This window comes from Dermacentor variabilis, chromosome 1 (genome assembly GCF_050947875.1).
Source record: "Dermacentor variabilis isolate Ectoservices chromosome 1, ASM5094787v1, whole genome shotgun sequence".
NCBI classification, from domain to species: Eukaryota; Metazoa; Arthropoda; class Arachnida; order Ixodida; family Ixodidae; genus Dermacentor; species Dermacentor variabilis.
Genome location: NC_134568.1, coordinates 177,027,298 through 177,042,530, shown reverse-complemented (window position 1 = coordinate 177,042,530; position 15,233 = coordinate 177,027,298). Strand labels below are relative to the sequence as shown.

General features: G+C 45.4%; 1 protein-coding gene across 1 annotated transcript in view; it reads left to right on the top strand.

Annotated features, from left to right (window-relative positions):
• Positions 1-15,233, top strand: part of LOC142588463 (synaptotagmin-15-like) — a 378,085-nt gene that overhangs the window by 347,657 nt on the left and 15,195 nt on the right. The window contains exon 8 of the mRNA XM_075700233.1: positions 7,657-7,839. Coding sequence (XP_075556348.1) covers positions 7,657-7,839 — 183 coding nt within the window. The remainder of the gene's footprint in view (positions 1-7,656; positions 7,840-15,233) is intronic.

Sequence of the window (15,233 nt, the reverse complement as noted above, 5' to 3'; positions counted from 1 at the left end):
AGCAACAAAATCCCTATAAAGAAAGGCGTCAGACAGGGAGATACGATATCTCCAATGCTATTCACAGCATGTTTACAGGAGGTATTCAGAGGCCTGGAGTGGGAAGAATTGGGGATAAAAGTTGATGGAGAATACCTTAGCAACTTGCGATTCGCTGATGATATTGCCTTGCTTAGTAACTCAGGAGACCAATTGCAATGCATGGTCACTGACCTGGAGAGACAAAGCAGAAGGGTGGGTCTGAAAATTAATCTGCAGAAAAATAAAGTGTTGCTTAACAGTCTCGGAAGAGAACAGCAGTTTACGATAGGCAGCGAAGCACTGGAAGTGGTAAGGGAATACATCTACTTAGGGCAGGTAGTGACCACGGATCCGGATCATGAGACTGAAATAACCAGAAGAATAAGAATGGGCTGGGGTGCGTTTGGCAGGCATTCTCAAATCATGAACAGCAGGTTGCCACTATCCCTCAAAAGGAAAGTGTATAACAGCTGTGTGTTACCAGTACTCACATATGGGGCAGAAACCTGGAGGCTTACGAAAAGGGTTCTATTATAAATTGAGGACGACGCAACGAGCTATGGAAAGAAGAATGATGGGTGTAACGTTAAGGGATAAGAAAAGAGCAGATTGGGTGAGGCAACAAACGCGGGTAAACGACATCTTAGTTGAAATCAAGAAAAAGAAATGGACATGGGCAGGACATGTAATGAGGAGGGAAGATAACCGATGGTCATTAAGGGTTACGGACTGGATTCCGAGGGAAGGGAAGCGTAGCAGAGGGCGGCAGAAAGTTAGGTGGGCGGATGAAATTAAGACGTTTGCAGGGACAACGTGGCCACAATTAGTACATGACCGGGGTAGTTGGAGAAGTATGGGAGAGGCCTTTGCCCTGCAGTGGGCGTAACTAGGCTGATGATGATGATGCTGTTCTAGGATATTTTATCTTTTAAAATAATTACCTCACTAGTCAATTGCGCAGTAATATCGAAAGCCTCAAGAACAGGAGGAACACAAAAAAATCGCAACATTCAAAAATTTTACCTTGCGTAACTATTAAGTGTCATTGTTATCTATATGTAGTGAGTTTTGTCGATCCACGTGTAAGTGTAAGAATTTCCAACGATATTAGGTCTTCTATGGAAATTCCGGACCCGTTCGCTCGTAGTAAACGCGAACTTTGCGCAGGCTGCACTTGATTCACTCCTCCACGTGGCCGCCATGCGAAGTGCCGTGTAACGTTAAATGCTAAACGTAGCGATGGTAATTTCTGCGCTTCTTTAACGCTGTGCTCTATATACTGTCTCCCTCATTTCTTTTGTTATTTATGTGCCTTACATATGCCCACCTATCGCAAGCAATGCTAGCTTGTCTTCTCTTAGAGTACGGTAACACATAAAAGTTTTCTGGGCCTTGCCGTCTCCCTTATGGAGTGGAGGCAATAAAGTTAACGGCTTCTCTAAATTTTCTAGGCTGGCTCGACAGACCTTGGCCGGAGCCTTCTAAGCACAGACCAAGCCCTGCCGGGTCTAATCTTCTCCTTAGAGTTGTTGCCCGCCCGGCATTAAGCAGAGGGAATTTTTCCGCAATATTCCTCCCACTGTATAGGAGACGTATTTCTTTTTCCTCTACTTAAGCTCTTGCTGAGCGCAGTAACCTATATCCCGAGGAAAGCATTTAAACAAAAGCGAAAAGAGGAACGATATATCGCTGCATGCTCTAAAGGCGAAGCGTGGCACGCCGAAGGTCATCATGGTGGCAGCGGTGACATCCATTCACGAAATTGAAGGCTCCATTGCAGACCACTTAGGGCGGAGGAAAAAAAATGAGGCGTACTTGAAGCTTCATTTGCCGCCTTTGCAGAAGCAGCTAGGTAAGTGATCACCGCGCAGCTATTACCACGGGCGTTACAAAACAAGGCTCATATATCTCGCTTCGCCCAAGAAACCATCAGTGCAGACGCTTGCAACTTGCACACTTGATGGCCTCTGAGTACGTGTACAACGACCTCACCAGTTAATTTTAATGCGTAAACATGCTTTGGCGAATACCTAAGCAAAATCTGTCTGTCCCGTGACAATTTACATCTGCAAAATAAATGTACAATTGCTCCAGTTAACAGATGTAATCGTTATATTAGTGTAAGAGGAGATGATTGATAGCGATGGGTAGACATGCATAAGATATCTAAATAAGTTAGCAAAATCGAAGTAGCAGCCGAGCCAAAGACAGCTAACGTATTAGTAGACAATTCTGAAAATTTCTGTAGCATCCTTTACCTGACCTTCTTTGATACGACCTTAGCCGTGCAACACATCGTGCTGTCTTTCTGCTCTTTTGGACACTCGCACTCGCTGCATTTGCGCGTTACGCCAGATGCGTTCCCGATGGTCGCTAAGCAAGCATCAGTGGTGTATGAAATTTTGGGGGCTGAAAAGGGGCTAACAGCATATGTCCGGGCTCGGAGCATATCTCCGGCTCTGAATTCCTGTACACTATGCTTATTGCCACTTAGTAACTTATCAGCCTCGACTACATCGGAACGCGAGAGTCAGTCCACAGCTGTGTGTGTGTGTGTGTGTGTGTGTGTGTGTGTGTGTGTGTGTGTGTGTGTGTGTGTGTGTGTGTGTGTGTGTGTGTGTGTGTGTGTGTGCGTGTGCGTGCGTGTGTGTGTGTGTGAGTGTGTGTGTGTGTGTGTGTGTGTAATTCATGGAAAAGTTTTGTAGGTCTGGCACATAGGTAGTTGAAGAAACGACGCGGTACGCTTAGGAAAATTGCATGTTCTCTGGTTTAACGGTACGGCCATGGCTCGGCCTTCACCAGTTTATTGTGGCCCTTCGTTTCTTATATATATATATATATATATATATATATATATATATATATATATATATATATATACATATATATATAAGAAGGATGCAATAATATGTGACTGCCTCCCAATTTCTCAGTTAAACAACTGCTCCCAAGGCACTAATAAAGAAGTCACATCAGTCTTCTGGAGCTCACGTGATTAGCGGCAATGTCCGCCTGGTCTGAAGTACTTTGCATAAACGCCACGTGCCCTACGCTTCTTGTTATATGCTTTAAAAAATAAAAACGCCCTGCATATAACAGCGTCGAGACAACAGGGTGCCGCCGCTAAAAACAGGACGCACCAGTTCAACTCGATGTAGAAACGAACTTGTGCTAGATACAATAATATCAAATGACGCAAGTAAAGTGTCAACAAACATTATGGACAGGAGAGCATGGCGCATTGTATTAAAAATGTGCCAATAATGCAGAAAGCACGGCGAGGGAACTATCTGGACCTGCGAGACTTATTACGAGAGCTAATATGGTAACATCAAAACAGTAAATAGACATTGTGAATAAAACCTCTACAGACACAGGACGGAGGGAGGCGACAACACAGGGCGGAGACAACAACCGCCCTGTGTTGTCGTCTCCCTCCGTCTTGTCTCTGTAGCGGTTTTATTCACAATGTCTCACCAACTGGCTTACAACATTACCTTGCTAAATAAATAGACCTCTGTTATTTGTAGAATGACTCATGTAGCAGAATCACCAGACTGGATTCACTAGTGCCTTCAGTACACGTACATAGTGCAGTAATATATCCTTAATCACATACCGTAGCACGTGTTCATGTATTTTCATGTTAGTGATACTAACGTCTTTAGCAGGGAGCCCAGCAGTGTAAAGAACAGTCCGTACTTGAGAGGGAAATACGCACAACGCTGGCGTTTATTCATTCTTTTCCGTTTTTTATATACTCTGCACTTTTTCTCGCTATTCGCTTTGCTTCTTTCACCGTTTTGGTAATACCTCTCAACCCCTCAAATATGCACAGTCCTGCTCCTAAACATTTTTTCAGAGTAACTTTGAATAAGTGTTAGCGTAGAAAAAAAATTATTTTAAAATATCAGCAAAGAAACACCATGTTGAGAAAGTTGATATATTCTCATGTGCACTTCGTGCATGGCAGGAAATGATACAGGGGACAGTTATGACTGTCCTGAAATACTGAATCTGAAACCGCCATTCTATACAAATTTAGTCAGTCTCGCCCTGATGTCTTTTTTTTTTTTTATCCTTCTGATAACCTTAGAGAAACGAGTTCGCAAAAGGTCAATGAACAGGGTGAATTCTAGGTCTAGGGAAAGGGTTCGTATGGAAAGCTTCTGTGTTGTCACGGACGGCTTCCAGGGACTGACCATGTGTCGTTATTTTCCTCGGTTTAGCAAACTAATTTTGTATTTTTTTTTCTTGGGTTCACAAAAAATGTACGTAGTTTTTAGTCAGATCAGGAGCTTCTGCGGTAAAGACTCATGCGGAATCGAAAACCAGAGTGCACTGCATTGTGGCGGCACTTGTGAACTCTGCGCCCGCCGCGGTGGCTTAGTGGCTATGGTGCTGGACTGCTAAGCACGAGTTCGCGGGATCGAATCCCGGCCACGGCGGCCGTATTTCGATGGGCGCGAAATGCGAAAACACCCGTGTACTTAGATTTTTAGGTGCACGTTAAAGAACCCTAGATGGTCCAAATTTCCGGAGCCCCCCCCTCAGTACGGCGTGCCTCGTAATCAGATCGTGGTTTTGGCACGTCAAACCCCCTAACTTATTCTTTTTTTGTTTTTTTACTGTGAAATATGCACTTTGTCCGCGCCCGTGCTCAGAGTGCCCTATTCGCGCGCGCGAGGAGTATCAGGGACACGCAAACAGGAAAAAGTGCGAGCATGTGCAATCTGATAATACTAGCCAAATTTAATAGTACCCGATTGACTTTAGCAGCCGATATAACGGTGATCGCCGTCTGACGACGGTGTAATAACCCAGACATAGGCCATACTTTTGCACGCGAGTAGTGCACTTCGGCGTCCACATAATGAGGCTTTCATGGCCGTTCGCGCGTTCTAATGCCTTTCGCGTTTTTCTGAACTAAAGGAAGGGAAAGAAAAATGTGTTTTGAAGCGAGGCTTTCTCTGGTGATCCCTCCCGGCCTTTCCTGACCGCAGCTGCTCGGTGCCGCTGCGGCCTTGGCGAATCATCATCATCATTATCAGCCTATTTTAAATGCACAGCAGGACGAAAGCCTCTCCCTCCAATCTCCAATTACCCCTGTGCTGCGCCAACCGATTCCAACTTGCGTCTGCGAATTTCTTAATTTCATCACCCCGCCTAGCCTTCTGCCGTCCTTGACTGCGCTTCCCTTCCCTTGGCACCCATTCTGTGACACTTATGGTCTACCAATTATCTAACCTACGCATTACATGGCCTGCCCAGCTCCATTTTTGTTTTCTTAATGTCAATTAGAATATCGGTTACCTCCGTTTGCTCTCTAATTCAAACGCTCTCTTCCTCTCTCTTAACGTTACGCCTAAGATGCTTCGTCCCATCGCTCTTTACGCGGGCCTTACCTTTTGTTCTCGAGCTCTTTTGCCAATCTCTTAAGTTTCTGCCCCATTGTCAGCACCGGTAGGACTCACTGATTCTCATCATCATCATCAACAACCTATTTTAAGTGAACAGCAGGACGAATGCCTCTCCCTCGAATCTCCAGTTACCCCTGTGCTGCGCCAACCGATTCCAACATGCGCCTGCGAATTTCTTAATTTCATCACCCCGCCTAGTCTTTTGCCGTCCTCGACTACGTTTCCCTTCTCTTGGCACCCATTCTGTAACCCTAACGGTCCATCGGTTATCTAACCTACGCATTACATGACTTGTCCAGCTCCAGTTATTTCACTTAATGGGGATTAGGTTATCTGCTCTGACCGTTATCATTCAACTGCACTGATCGTGCAGCTTTCTTTTTAATGATAATGGTAAGCTTCCAGTCAGGACTGACAGTGTCTGCCGCATGCACTCCAACCCATTTTTATTCTTCTGTAAATTCCCCCCTCATGATGAGGGTTCCCTGTATGTAATTGACCTAGGTGAACGTACTCATTCGCAGACTCTACAGCCAGACTGGCGATCCTCTTGTTCCCTTGCCAGGCTATTCATCAGCTTTGTCTTCTGAATATTAATCTTCAACCCAAATCTTACACTCTTTCTTCTAAGGTCCTCGATCATTAGTTGTAACTAACTCGTACCCAGTGTTGCTGAACAAGACAATGTCATTTACAAACCGAAGGTTGCTGAGATATTCGCCGTTGATCCTTACTCCTAAGCCTTCCCGGCTTAAGAGCTTGAATACTTCTTCCAAGCATGCAGTGAATGCGATTGCAGAGATTGTGTCTCCCTGCCTGACCCCTTTCTTTATAGTTATCTTTCTACTTTTCTTGCGGATAATTAATGTAGCTGTGGAATCTTTGTAGATAATTAACAAAATATTTACGTAAGCCTCCTGCATTCCTTGATTACGTAATGTCTCTATGATTGCTGGTATCTCTGCTGAATCAAATGCCTTTTCGTAATATATGAAAGCCATATAGAGAGGTTGATTGTACTCTGCAGATTTCTCGAAGACCTGATTGATGACATCGATGTGCTCCGTTGTAGAGTATCCCTTCCTGAAGCCAGCCTGTTCTCGTGGTTGACTGGCGTCAAGTGTTTCCCTTATTCTATTGGAAATTACCTTGGTGAATATCTTCTACAATACTGGAAGTAAGCTAACGGGCTTATTATTTTTCAATTCTTTAAGGTTTCCCTTTTTGTGAATTAGTATAATGTTGTCATTCTTCTAGTTCTCTGGGACCGTTGCAGCCGTGACACATTTCGTATAAAGGGCCGCAAGCTTTTCGAACATGATGTCTCCTCCTTGTTTGAATAAATCAGCTGTTATCTTCTCCTCCCACTTTTTTAGCTCCCCCTTAAATGAAACGGCACAGTTTCGCCCCAAAGGTGAGGCATCGGTTGCGGTAGCAAATTATTAGACAGCTATGCGCAGTAAGGATGGTAGTTGTAAACGTTCGCTTACTAACTAAATTAACAAGCATGGTGTCACGCGCGCATTGGCAAACATGAACACATCTCATTCAATTAACACGGACACTCGCTGTCAGAACGCTGGCGTGAGGAAATGCGACAGCAGCAGGAGGCGAATTAACTTTCGTGCTGCCTCTCGCTTCAACGTGAACTAAGCGGCGTGAACACAACGCACACGAAGCTGTCAGCTCTCGGCGAACCTAGACTCTGTCCCTATCGCAGATTGCTTTCAAGAAAGGACCCGAGTGGCCGTGCTCAGACGCGCCATACGCAGCTGCCGCTGGAGTAGATCGTTGCCATCATGACTAGACCACCAACAGTCGTAACCGACAATGCAATTTCATAGCTTTAGTAATAATGAAACGTATCGCCGCCATCTAAGGCCACTTGGTTCAAGAGGATTGTCGCGGGAACGGAAACAGAGGATGCGTGTAGAACGGAAACTTTGAGTAAACGAAGATTTCAACTGCAACTACAGTTTCTCTGAACGGATATTCTGCGCTCGCTACATTAAGTAGAAGGAAGCGCGGGACAGCTTCTCGTGATGAAAGTCATTTTAACGGTACATGATGATAACGCATGCCTCGTGTACCACATGTACCATGTGGTTAAGTAAACAAACTCAAGCTAAAGATAAGCAAATTCAGGGCGGCCTGTACACCAGAGATGGACAGCTACTTAATGAAGCCTAACGCTGTTTCTTTTTCTTTTCAACAGACACGCAGGTGAAGGTGACTTTCCTCCTCGAGAACAAAGTGGTCAAAAGCAAGAAGACATCCGTGGTCAAGCGCACATCGGAACCCAAGTTTATGGAGTCATTTGCGTTCCGCATGACACCTGCAGGGCTGAGTGCAGCCAGCGTCATTCTCAAGCTCACCTGCCTGGCGCAGCCATACAAAGGTCAGAACACTCTGGACGTCGCCTTTACAAGCGCCGACTGTTTTTGCATCAGGATGATGGATAGTGCCTTGTGCAAATTCTGTGATTGCGGCGAGACCATAGTGCTTACTATTATCTACAGCTTTTCTTTTGGTGATGAAAGACGGACTTCGTGTGAGTGCTTAAGACCTGCTTCACCTCCGCCGCGGGTCGGCCCGACATTGCACTATCTTCGGGATCGGCCCACGTTTGGGGAGTGCTTAAGGCCTGCTTCATCTCTGCCACGGGTCGACCCGACATTGCACTATCTTCGGAATCGGCCCACGTATGGGGAATGCTTAACGCCTGCTTCGTCTCCGCCGCGGGTCAGCCCGGCATTGCACTATCTTCGGGACCGGCCCACATATGGGGAGTGGTTAACGCCTGCTTCACCTCCGCCGCGGGTCGACCCGGCATTGCACAACCTTCGGGATCGGCCCACGTATGGGGAGTTTTTTGCTTATGACACGAAAATTTCCTTGGACGGTAGAGGTATACAGCTTCGCTGCAAAATATTGTTAGTTTCACCCAAAGGCGAAGCATTGAAAGCGGCAGCAAGGTTTAGCTTTGCCCTGAAGGCGCCTCAGGGCACTGACCCCATGAGGAGTGCGCCAGCGGCGTTGCAGGCGTTGCACCTCGATTATGCGCGAGATGAGACCGAAGCAGATTCATTGGTGTTAGTCAGCGTCCAAAGGAATAATGATTACACAAATTTGGCTTCACATTCACAACGGTGTGGTACGCGTACAGCTACTGAGTAGGAACGCTAATGTGTGCGCGTTCTACGCTCATGGCCAACCGTGGAAGCAAGAACGCTGTCTTAGCTCCGGCAGAGCCGGTTGATCGAAGCGTGGAGGGTGCGTCCACTTGGCTTCGTTGCTTTAGAGCCAAACACTCTTCGCCTCTCTGGGGGCCTTCTAATTCCAACTCAAGAAAATAAAACTCAGGAAATCAAAAGTAAGAGTAACATTCTTCGTCTCACTTTAGAACGTTGTCAGCGTCACACAAGTTGCCCATCTGGCTTCCTAATTTTATTGTGCAATAAAAATATGTTAAAATAAATAAACATAGTACAGCAGGTCTCAGCACCTGTGATAAGATTATTTTTATTTAATTCAGTTATATTTTCTTGTTTGAACATTACAAGAGCCAGACTAACGTATGACGGTAATGAAATCCAACTTTTTTGGCCCGTGCAATATAAAATATAAGAAAGCTGTACGTTTTTTGAAAAAAAATACATCACTTGTTGACTGACAACCTTTGAGCCCTGGTGGCATCATTTGGCACCATATCCGTGACTTCGCTAAAAATTGTAGGATTAATTTTTTTTTCCTTTGGTGTCATACTTTTGAGAGCTCGTTCACATTAAATATGTCAAGCAAAAAGATCTCTGCCTCTGGGAAAAAATTCAGGGCCGATAGGGTTAAGACAAATATAAGCACGCTACCTTTTCTTCCTTGCTATTTCTTCGAGAAATGGCGGCAATCAATCCACTCTAGAAACATGGATGAGCACTAGCACAAAAAAAAATAAGAGAGAGAGAGAGAGAGAAGTATGCCCAAATGCAGCTGACGTAGATGATACAGTGTATGGCTCATAATAACGGGATAAAAAAGCGGCTTTTTTGTGCATGCCACCAGTGGACACGCGAAAGGAAATGACGTTGAAGAAAAGACTATTAATGCAAGCATTCAAAGTAGGATAAGTTTGTTTACTAGGACTGCAGTAAGCTGCGGAGTAAATGATGACCTGCAGCTTAGACAAATCAGACGAAGCACAAAGGAAAGACATACGAGCACTGATGTGGCGTTCCCTTTCCTTTGTGTTCCGTCTCATTTGTTCGCGCTGTTGGTAAACATATACTGTTCTATTGACTCGCCCAGCTTGCTACATTTGATTACTAAATTGTGATGAAATAACACCAGCGTATCAGAATTCAAAATCTTTATAACCTCTGAAGAAGCGACAAATATTAATGGAAGTACGCCTTTTTGCTGCCTGTTATAACAATAAGGCTTTTGCAACAATATATGCATTATATAGCCTATTGCATAAAAATGGCTAATCTAAGCGACATTTGCAATATTTTGACGGAGAAATGCAGCAGTCTATTAGGCAAGATATCTTCAATATCATATCTTTATCGCTCTTACACACGCTACTCCCTATGCTTCAGTGGGCCGGGGCAGGTTGAGATTAAGATTTTGTTCGCGCTAGTTAAACTGCACGTTACGTTATTGTTTATCGAGGGTTAGGGCTGGCAAAATAAAGGAACTCAAATTCTAAGACGCAGGACAGCTGAGTTTTCTTCAACAAGTTCGGCATATGTTTATTTTTTGTGCTCACATACTATGATGCCACGTGGGTGAAAAGGAGATTGACAAATTTAAAGCAGTATCTGCGCGAAACAGAGCTCTATCGTTATGTCTGTGGTCGGACGCATAGAGATTCCAACAATAATTACAAGAGGGAACTCTGGCGCTGCAATCGTTCAGCCACCATGGGAATGATGGGAAGTACATAGATTTGTCGGATCATAGTGCTTGTGGATTCGTTTACTACGCTTTGTATGCCTTCATTGTCGTAAATTTCAGAGAAATCTATACTTTTCAAAGTGCAGAATACGTTGCAATCACGTACAATTGCTCATAATTGCAACGGTTCAACTTATCGAAGTGACTAATTCAAAATGCGCCGAGCGTCTCAAGGCTCTGGTTTGCCTTCGATAAATCCATGAGGGCATTTTATGTCACTTGTCGATGCATGCATCCGTGGCGTAATGGTTTCGATATCTGTCTTCTGTGCTAAAGGTCTCGTGCTCGAATCCTGCCGTCGAACAAGTGTAATACAGTTTATTTATTTATTTATTACTCAGTGCTTTGCTGAAAATGACGAGCTTACAAATTCACGAAGCCATTTGAAGCCTTAGTGACAAATTTTAGGCAAATAAATGGGCCTGCCATAATTACCATGCTGGCTGAACCGTCCCCATTGCAGCTTCCTTAGACACTAGCCAGAATTTCCTCTAGGAATTATTGTATGAAACTCTATGGCTGGACCTTGCTTCCTGCGCTTATGGCAGCCTCGGGGTTCGCTGCGTCAGAAATGGGAATAAATGGAACTAGAGGCTCAACATAGATACATAGCACCACATTGTGAAGCTTTCTTCGTGCGCCTCTGTATATGTGCCAGTGATAAGTCGAGTCTACCCGCCGTGGTGGCGTAGTGGCCTTGGTGCTGCGATGCTAAGCTCGAGGTTGCGAGATCCAATACTGGCCGCGGCGGCCGTATTTCGATGGGGGCCCCTGTACTCTACATTGGGTGCACGTTAAAGAACCCCAGGAGGTCAAAATTAACCCGTACTCCCCCACTACGACGTGACTCATAATGGTGGTCTTGTTACGTAAAACCCTAGAATTTAATTTTAATAAGGCGAGTCTTCACGACCGGTCTGTAGGCAACAGCCGCACCAGAAGTGTGCGCCCGCGGCCTTTAGCACTTTCTTAGAGAACACGCTTTTAACATCGTGTTATAGGAGCACTACTTAATAATACGGAAACGCTACACAAACGCCATATCTGACTGCACGTATGCGATATTCGCTTCGTGGATGTTCAGCAAGGTTACTCGGACATTGCATAGGTGTCTTACCTTCCACATTCCTTTTTTACTGGTTTTGTGCGCAATATCGTGATCATACGTTACTCAGAACTCCAACCATCAAGACTTACCCGAAAAAGGTGGAGTGACCACTGCCCTACCCAACCCATCTCGTGACTGAGTATACTGAAAGCGAAAAATTCAGCGCAAACACCCAGGACAACCCACAAAGAAAAGACTAGACAAACACTGGCGCTGACTAACAACCGAAGTTTTATTGAAGTTCCTTTCTATTACAGTAGGTACGTCTTTTTGTGTGTCTTCACGATGAATTTCTACTGTAAGAAAGCTGTTAGTCAGCGCCAGTGCTTGTAGTGTGGGTTGTCCTGGGTGTCTGCGCTGAATTTTTCGTCTTCAAAATACTATGTACCAACTAGCCCCAACCAAAGTTTTATTGAAGTTCTTGACTGAGTACTTCAGTAATCCGAACGATATTCTGGCCAACAAGGGAACATTTCCGTCCTGTACAGTTTATGACCTGCGTTTTGTTCTTAAAATCCTGAAAATAAGATCTTGTGCTTATCACTGCTCTGTTCTTGCTAAAATTGTGCAGCAAGTTTGCCTTTCATGGTCTGAACCATTCAATATAACACACACTTCTTTGGTTTATCAAGAAAAAACTGCTAATTTGCGTTCATCTCTGCCCCTCACATTGAGTGATGTTCAAAACATGGTGGCTATGCCACTTCCGCCGCTTCAGTACGGCAAAACATGACCTTATAGGTAGAGATCCGTTATTTAAAGGAGCGTGCGATGTGGACACGCTAGACGAAGGCAAATTAGTAGTTTTTTTTTTCTTGGCAGATCGGGCAAGCAACAGTGCTAAGCGTTATATTGAAGCGCAATCGGCACCAGTACCAGTGGTCGTTCAATGTGCGGTGCGGAATTTACGCCGGTGCTATCGGTCTCACCTTCTTCGATCACACACTGACTGGACAGCGTTACATGGACAAAATCATCGAAGGAGTGGTCGATGAGTTTCTCAACGAATCGCCACTGTCACGTCTTCCACTTGCGTGGCATCAGCAAGATGGGGTACTCGCGCACAGCAGCAGCCGAGCACGAAACTGGCTGGATGCGACTTTTCATGCGCAGTAGATTGGAAGGCAGGAGACTGTAAATTGGCCGGCTGCGTCACCTGACCTCTCCCCATTCGAGTTCTTTCTTTGGGGTTATGCGAAAGATCGTGCTTACATGATCAATACGGACGTCAGATAAGTTCAAGGCAAAGATAACGGATGCCTAGCGTAGAATTCCAGCATCTGTTATCAAGAAAGCCACTGAAGATGCGACAAAGCGGACTCAGTACAGCGTTAGCTGCAGAAGACCTATTCGTACACGCCCTCTAGGCAGCAGCTGGTGTTCAACAGGCCTTATGAATTCATTGATAATAAGGACACACTGAAATCTGATGCTTCTTTTTGTATTTTTTGTGCAGGCATCCCGACTGCCAATTCGGCTCATTTAGCAGTGATATATTTTCTTTCTTGAACGAACCGGTTTTGCCTTTTCTCCAGACGCGGGTCGCTTCTCGGTCTGTTTGTTTCGCATTTATTTTTTGTCACGAACCTGTTTTTGCAGCACACATGCACTTTCATGAAAAAGAAAACCGTTACTTTAACTTGCCTTTGGTCCGAAGCAAGTTTCTGGCGCAAAATATAGCTGCGCGTGCACTCTCTCGATGCGGTGTGAGCGGAGCCCGTATTTTGAAACATTCTGTGCTTATTTTTTTTTATTTCGTGATTCATCATTAGTACAGAAGGAGGTCCCGGAGTTACAAGAACTGTCAGGGGGACCTCCTATTAGTAATTTAACATTGCATGAATTAATACATTTTGGCAACATAGCAGCGACAGACATCAGAAAACGCGAAGTTAATGAAAAAAAACAAACAATTACAAAAGGTTGCTTACAATAATTAAAGCTCAAAACATTTATTTACATTACATTTCATTTCACATTCCGTGCGTGGTCAGAGCGGCGGTTCCGCCGCAATATCAAGGGGCTTTTGTTATCAATGTGATCAGTCGGTCGGCCTTGAGAAACGGTTAATAGGTGTGCCGTAGAAATAAGAGGAAGGAATAGCCCCGAAACGCGAAACCTGCTGTTGGTGTTCCTTCCATACCATTATCAAGGTGATGCGCTGTCTCTTCGGGTTTGCGACAGGCCATGCAGTTCCTTTCAATCAGCTTATTTGAGGGCGCTGCTTTATGATGTGGGTGGGTGCGCAGTCACATGGTATTTTTCATATATCGTGAGGTTTCTTTGCCAATCGGGAAAAATCGTACGCAATTAGTACGTCGCTGAACACATCGCAGTTAGGTATCTGTTAAGATGTGATTCGGGGAGCAGGTTCAAGATTCTGTTAGTCAGAGACGCCAGAGACGTCAGAGGCGAAGCAGTATTAGTGATAGCGAAGTTTACGACAATTACATGAAGGAAGATTACACCACCGAGAGGCGCCAGATTCTAGGTTGTGCGAGAGAGCTCAGGCTGTGAAACTAAATTATGGGGTGTTACGTGCCAAAACCACTTTCTGATTATGAGGCACGCCGTCGTGGTGGACTACGGAAATTTAGACCACCCGTGCGCGTAAATCTAAGTACACGGGTGTTTGCGCATTTCGCCAATATAGAAAGGTGGCTGCCGTGGCCGGCATTCGATCCCGCGACCTCCGTTCTTAGCAGCCCAACACCATAGCCACTAAGCAACCACGGCGGGTTAGGCTGGAAAACTGAAATGTGTCCTACTATAAAGTCTTGTAAATTCTCATATTCTCCGACAGGCGACCTCTCTCTCTACGTCTCTCTCTCTCTCTCTCTCTCTCTCTATGTATATATATATATATATATATATATATATATATATATATATATATATATATATATATATATTGTTACACACGAGGTGTTTAACACAGAACTAGATGAATCTGGTTGATAGGCGCGGTTCTTGAAGAGCGGTCTCGCGGCAGCTTGGCCAACGTCGTTTTCTTCTTTCTTCTGGTTGTCTGCGCGGCAGGCGTGGTTCATGACAGCTTGTAACATTTCCCCGCTGGCAGACGAAGCCCGCCGGGCGAGTCAGTCATCTCGTGGGTTGTAACGCCTCAGACGCGCGACGTGCGTCACTTCAGCCTTGGCCGAGCGTCGTCCACTGCTCGTGAGACGCGCAATGCGGTAGTTTACTTCGCTGAGGCGCTCCAGAATAACGTAAGGGCCGACGTAGTGGGCGAGAAACTTCTGGCACAAGCCACGCTTCCGCAACGGCGTCCAGAGCCACACAAGGTCACCAGGATCGAAGTAAACGTGGCGGTGACGCCCGTCATAGCGGATCTTGGACCGGTCCTGCGATGCTAGGGTGCGTAGCCTAGCGAGGCGTCGCGCTTCTTCTGCTCGACATAGGATCGCATCAATTGATTCGTTGTCATGAGCGAAGTAGGGAAATATGGTGTCGAGGGTGTAGCGCGGCGGACGAGCATACAGAAGGAAAAATGGTGAGTAACCAGTGGTCTCGTGTCTCGCGGTATTGAAGGCATAGGTAATGAAGGGCAAGATACTGTCCCAATTCTTGTGTGCTGAATCGACGTACATGGACAGCATGTTGGCAAGCGTTCTGTTTGTGCGCTCGACCAGACCATTAGTTTGTGGATGGTAGGGCGTTGAATGGCGGAAGCTACATGAACACAGACGAAGGGCTTCTTCAACCACGTCCGC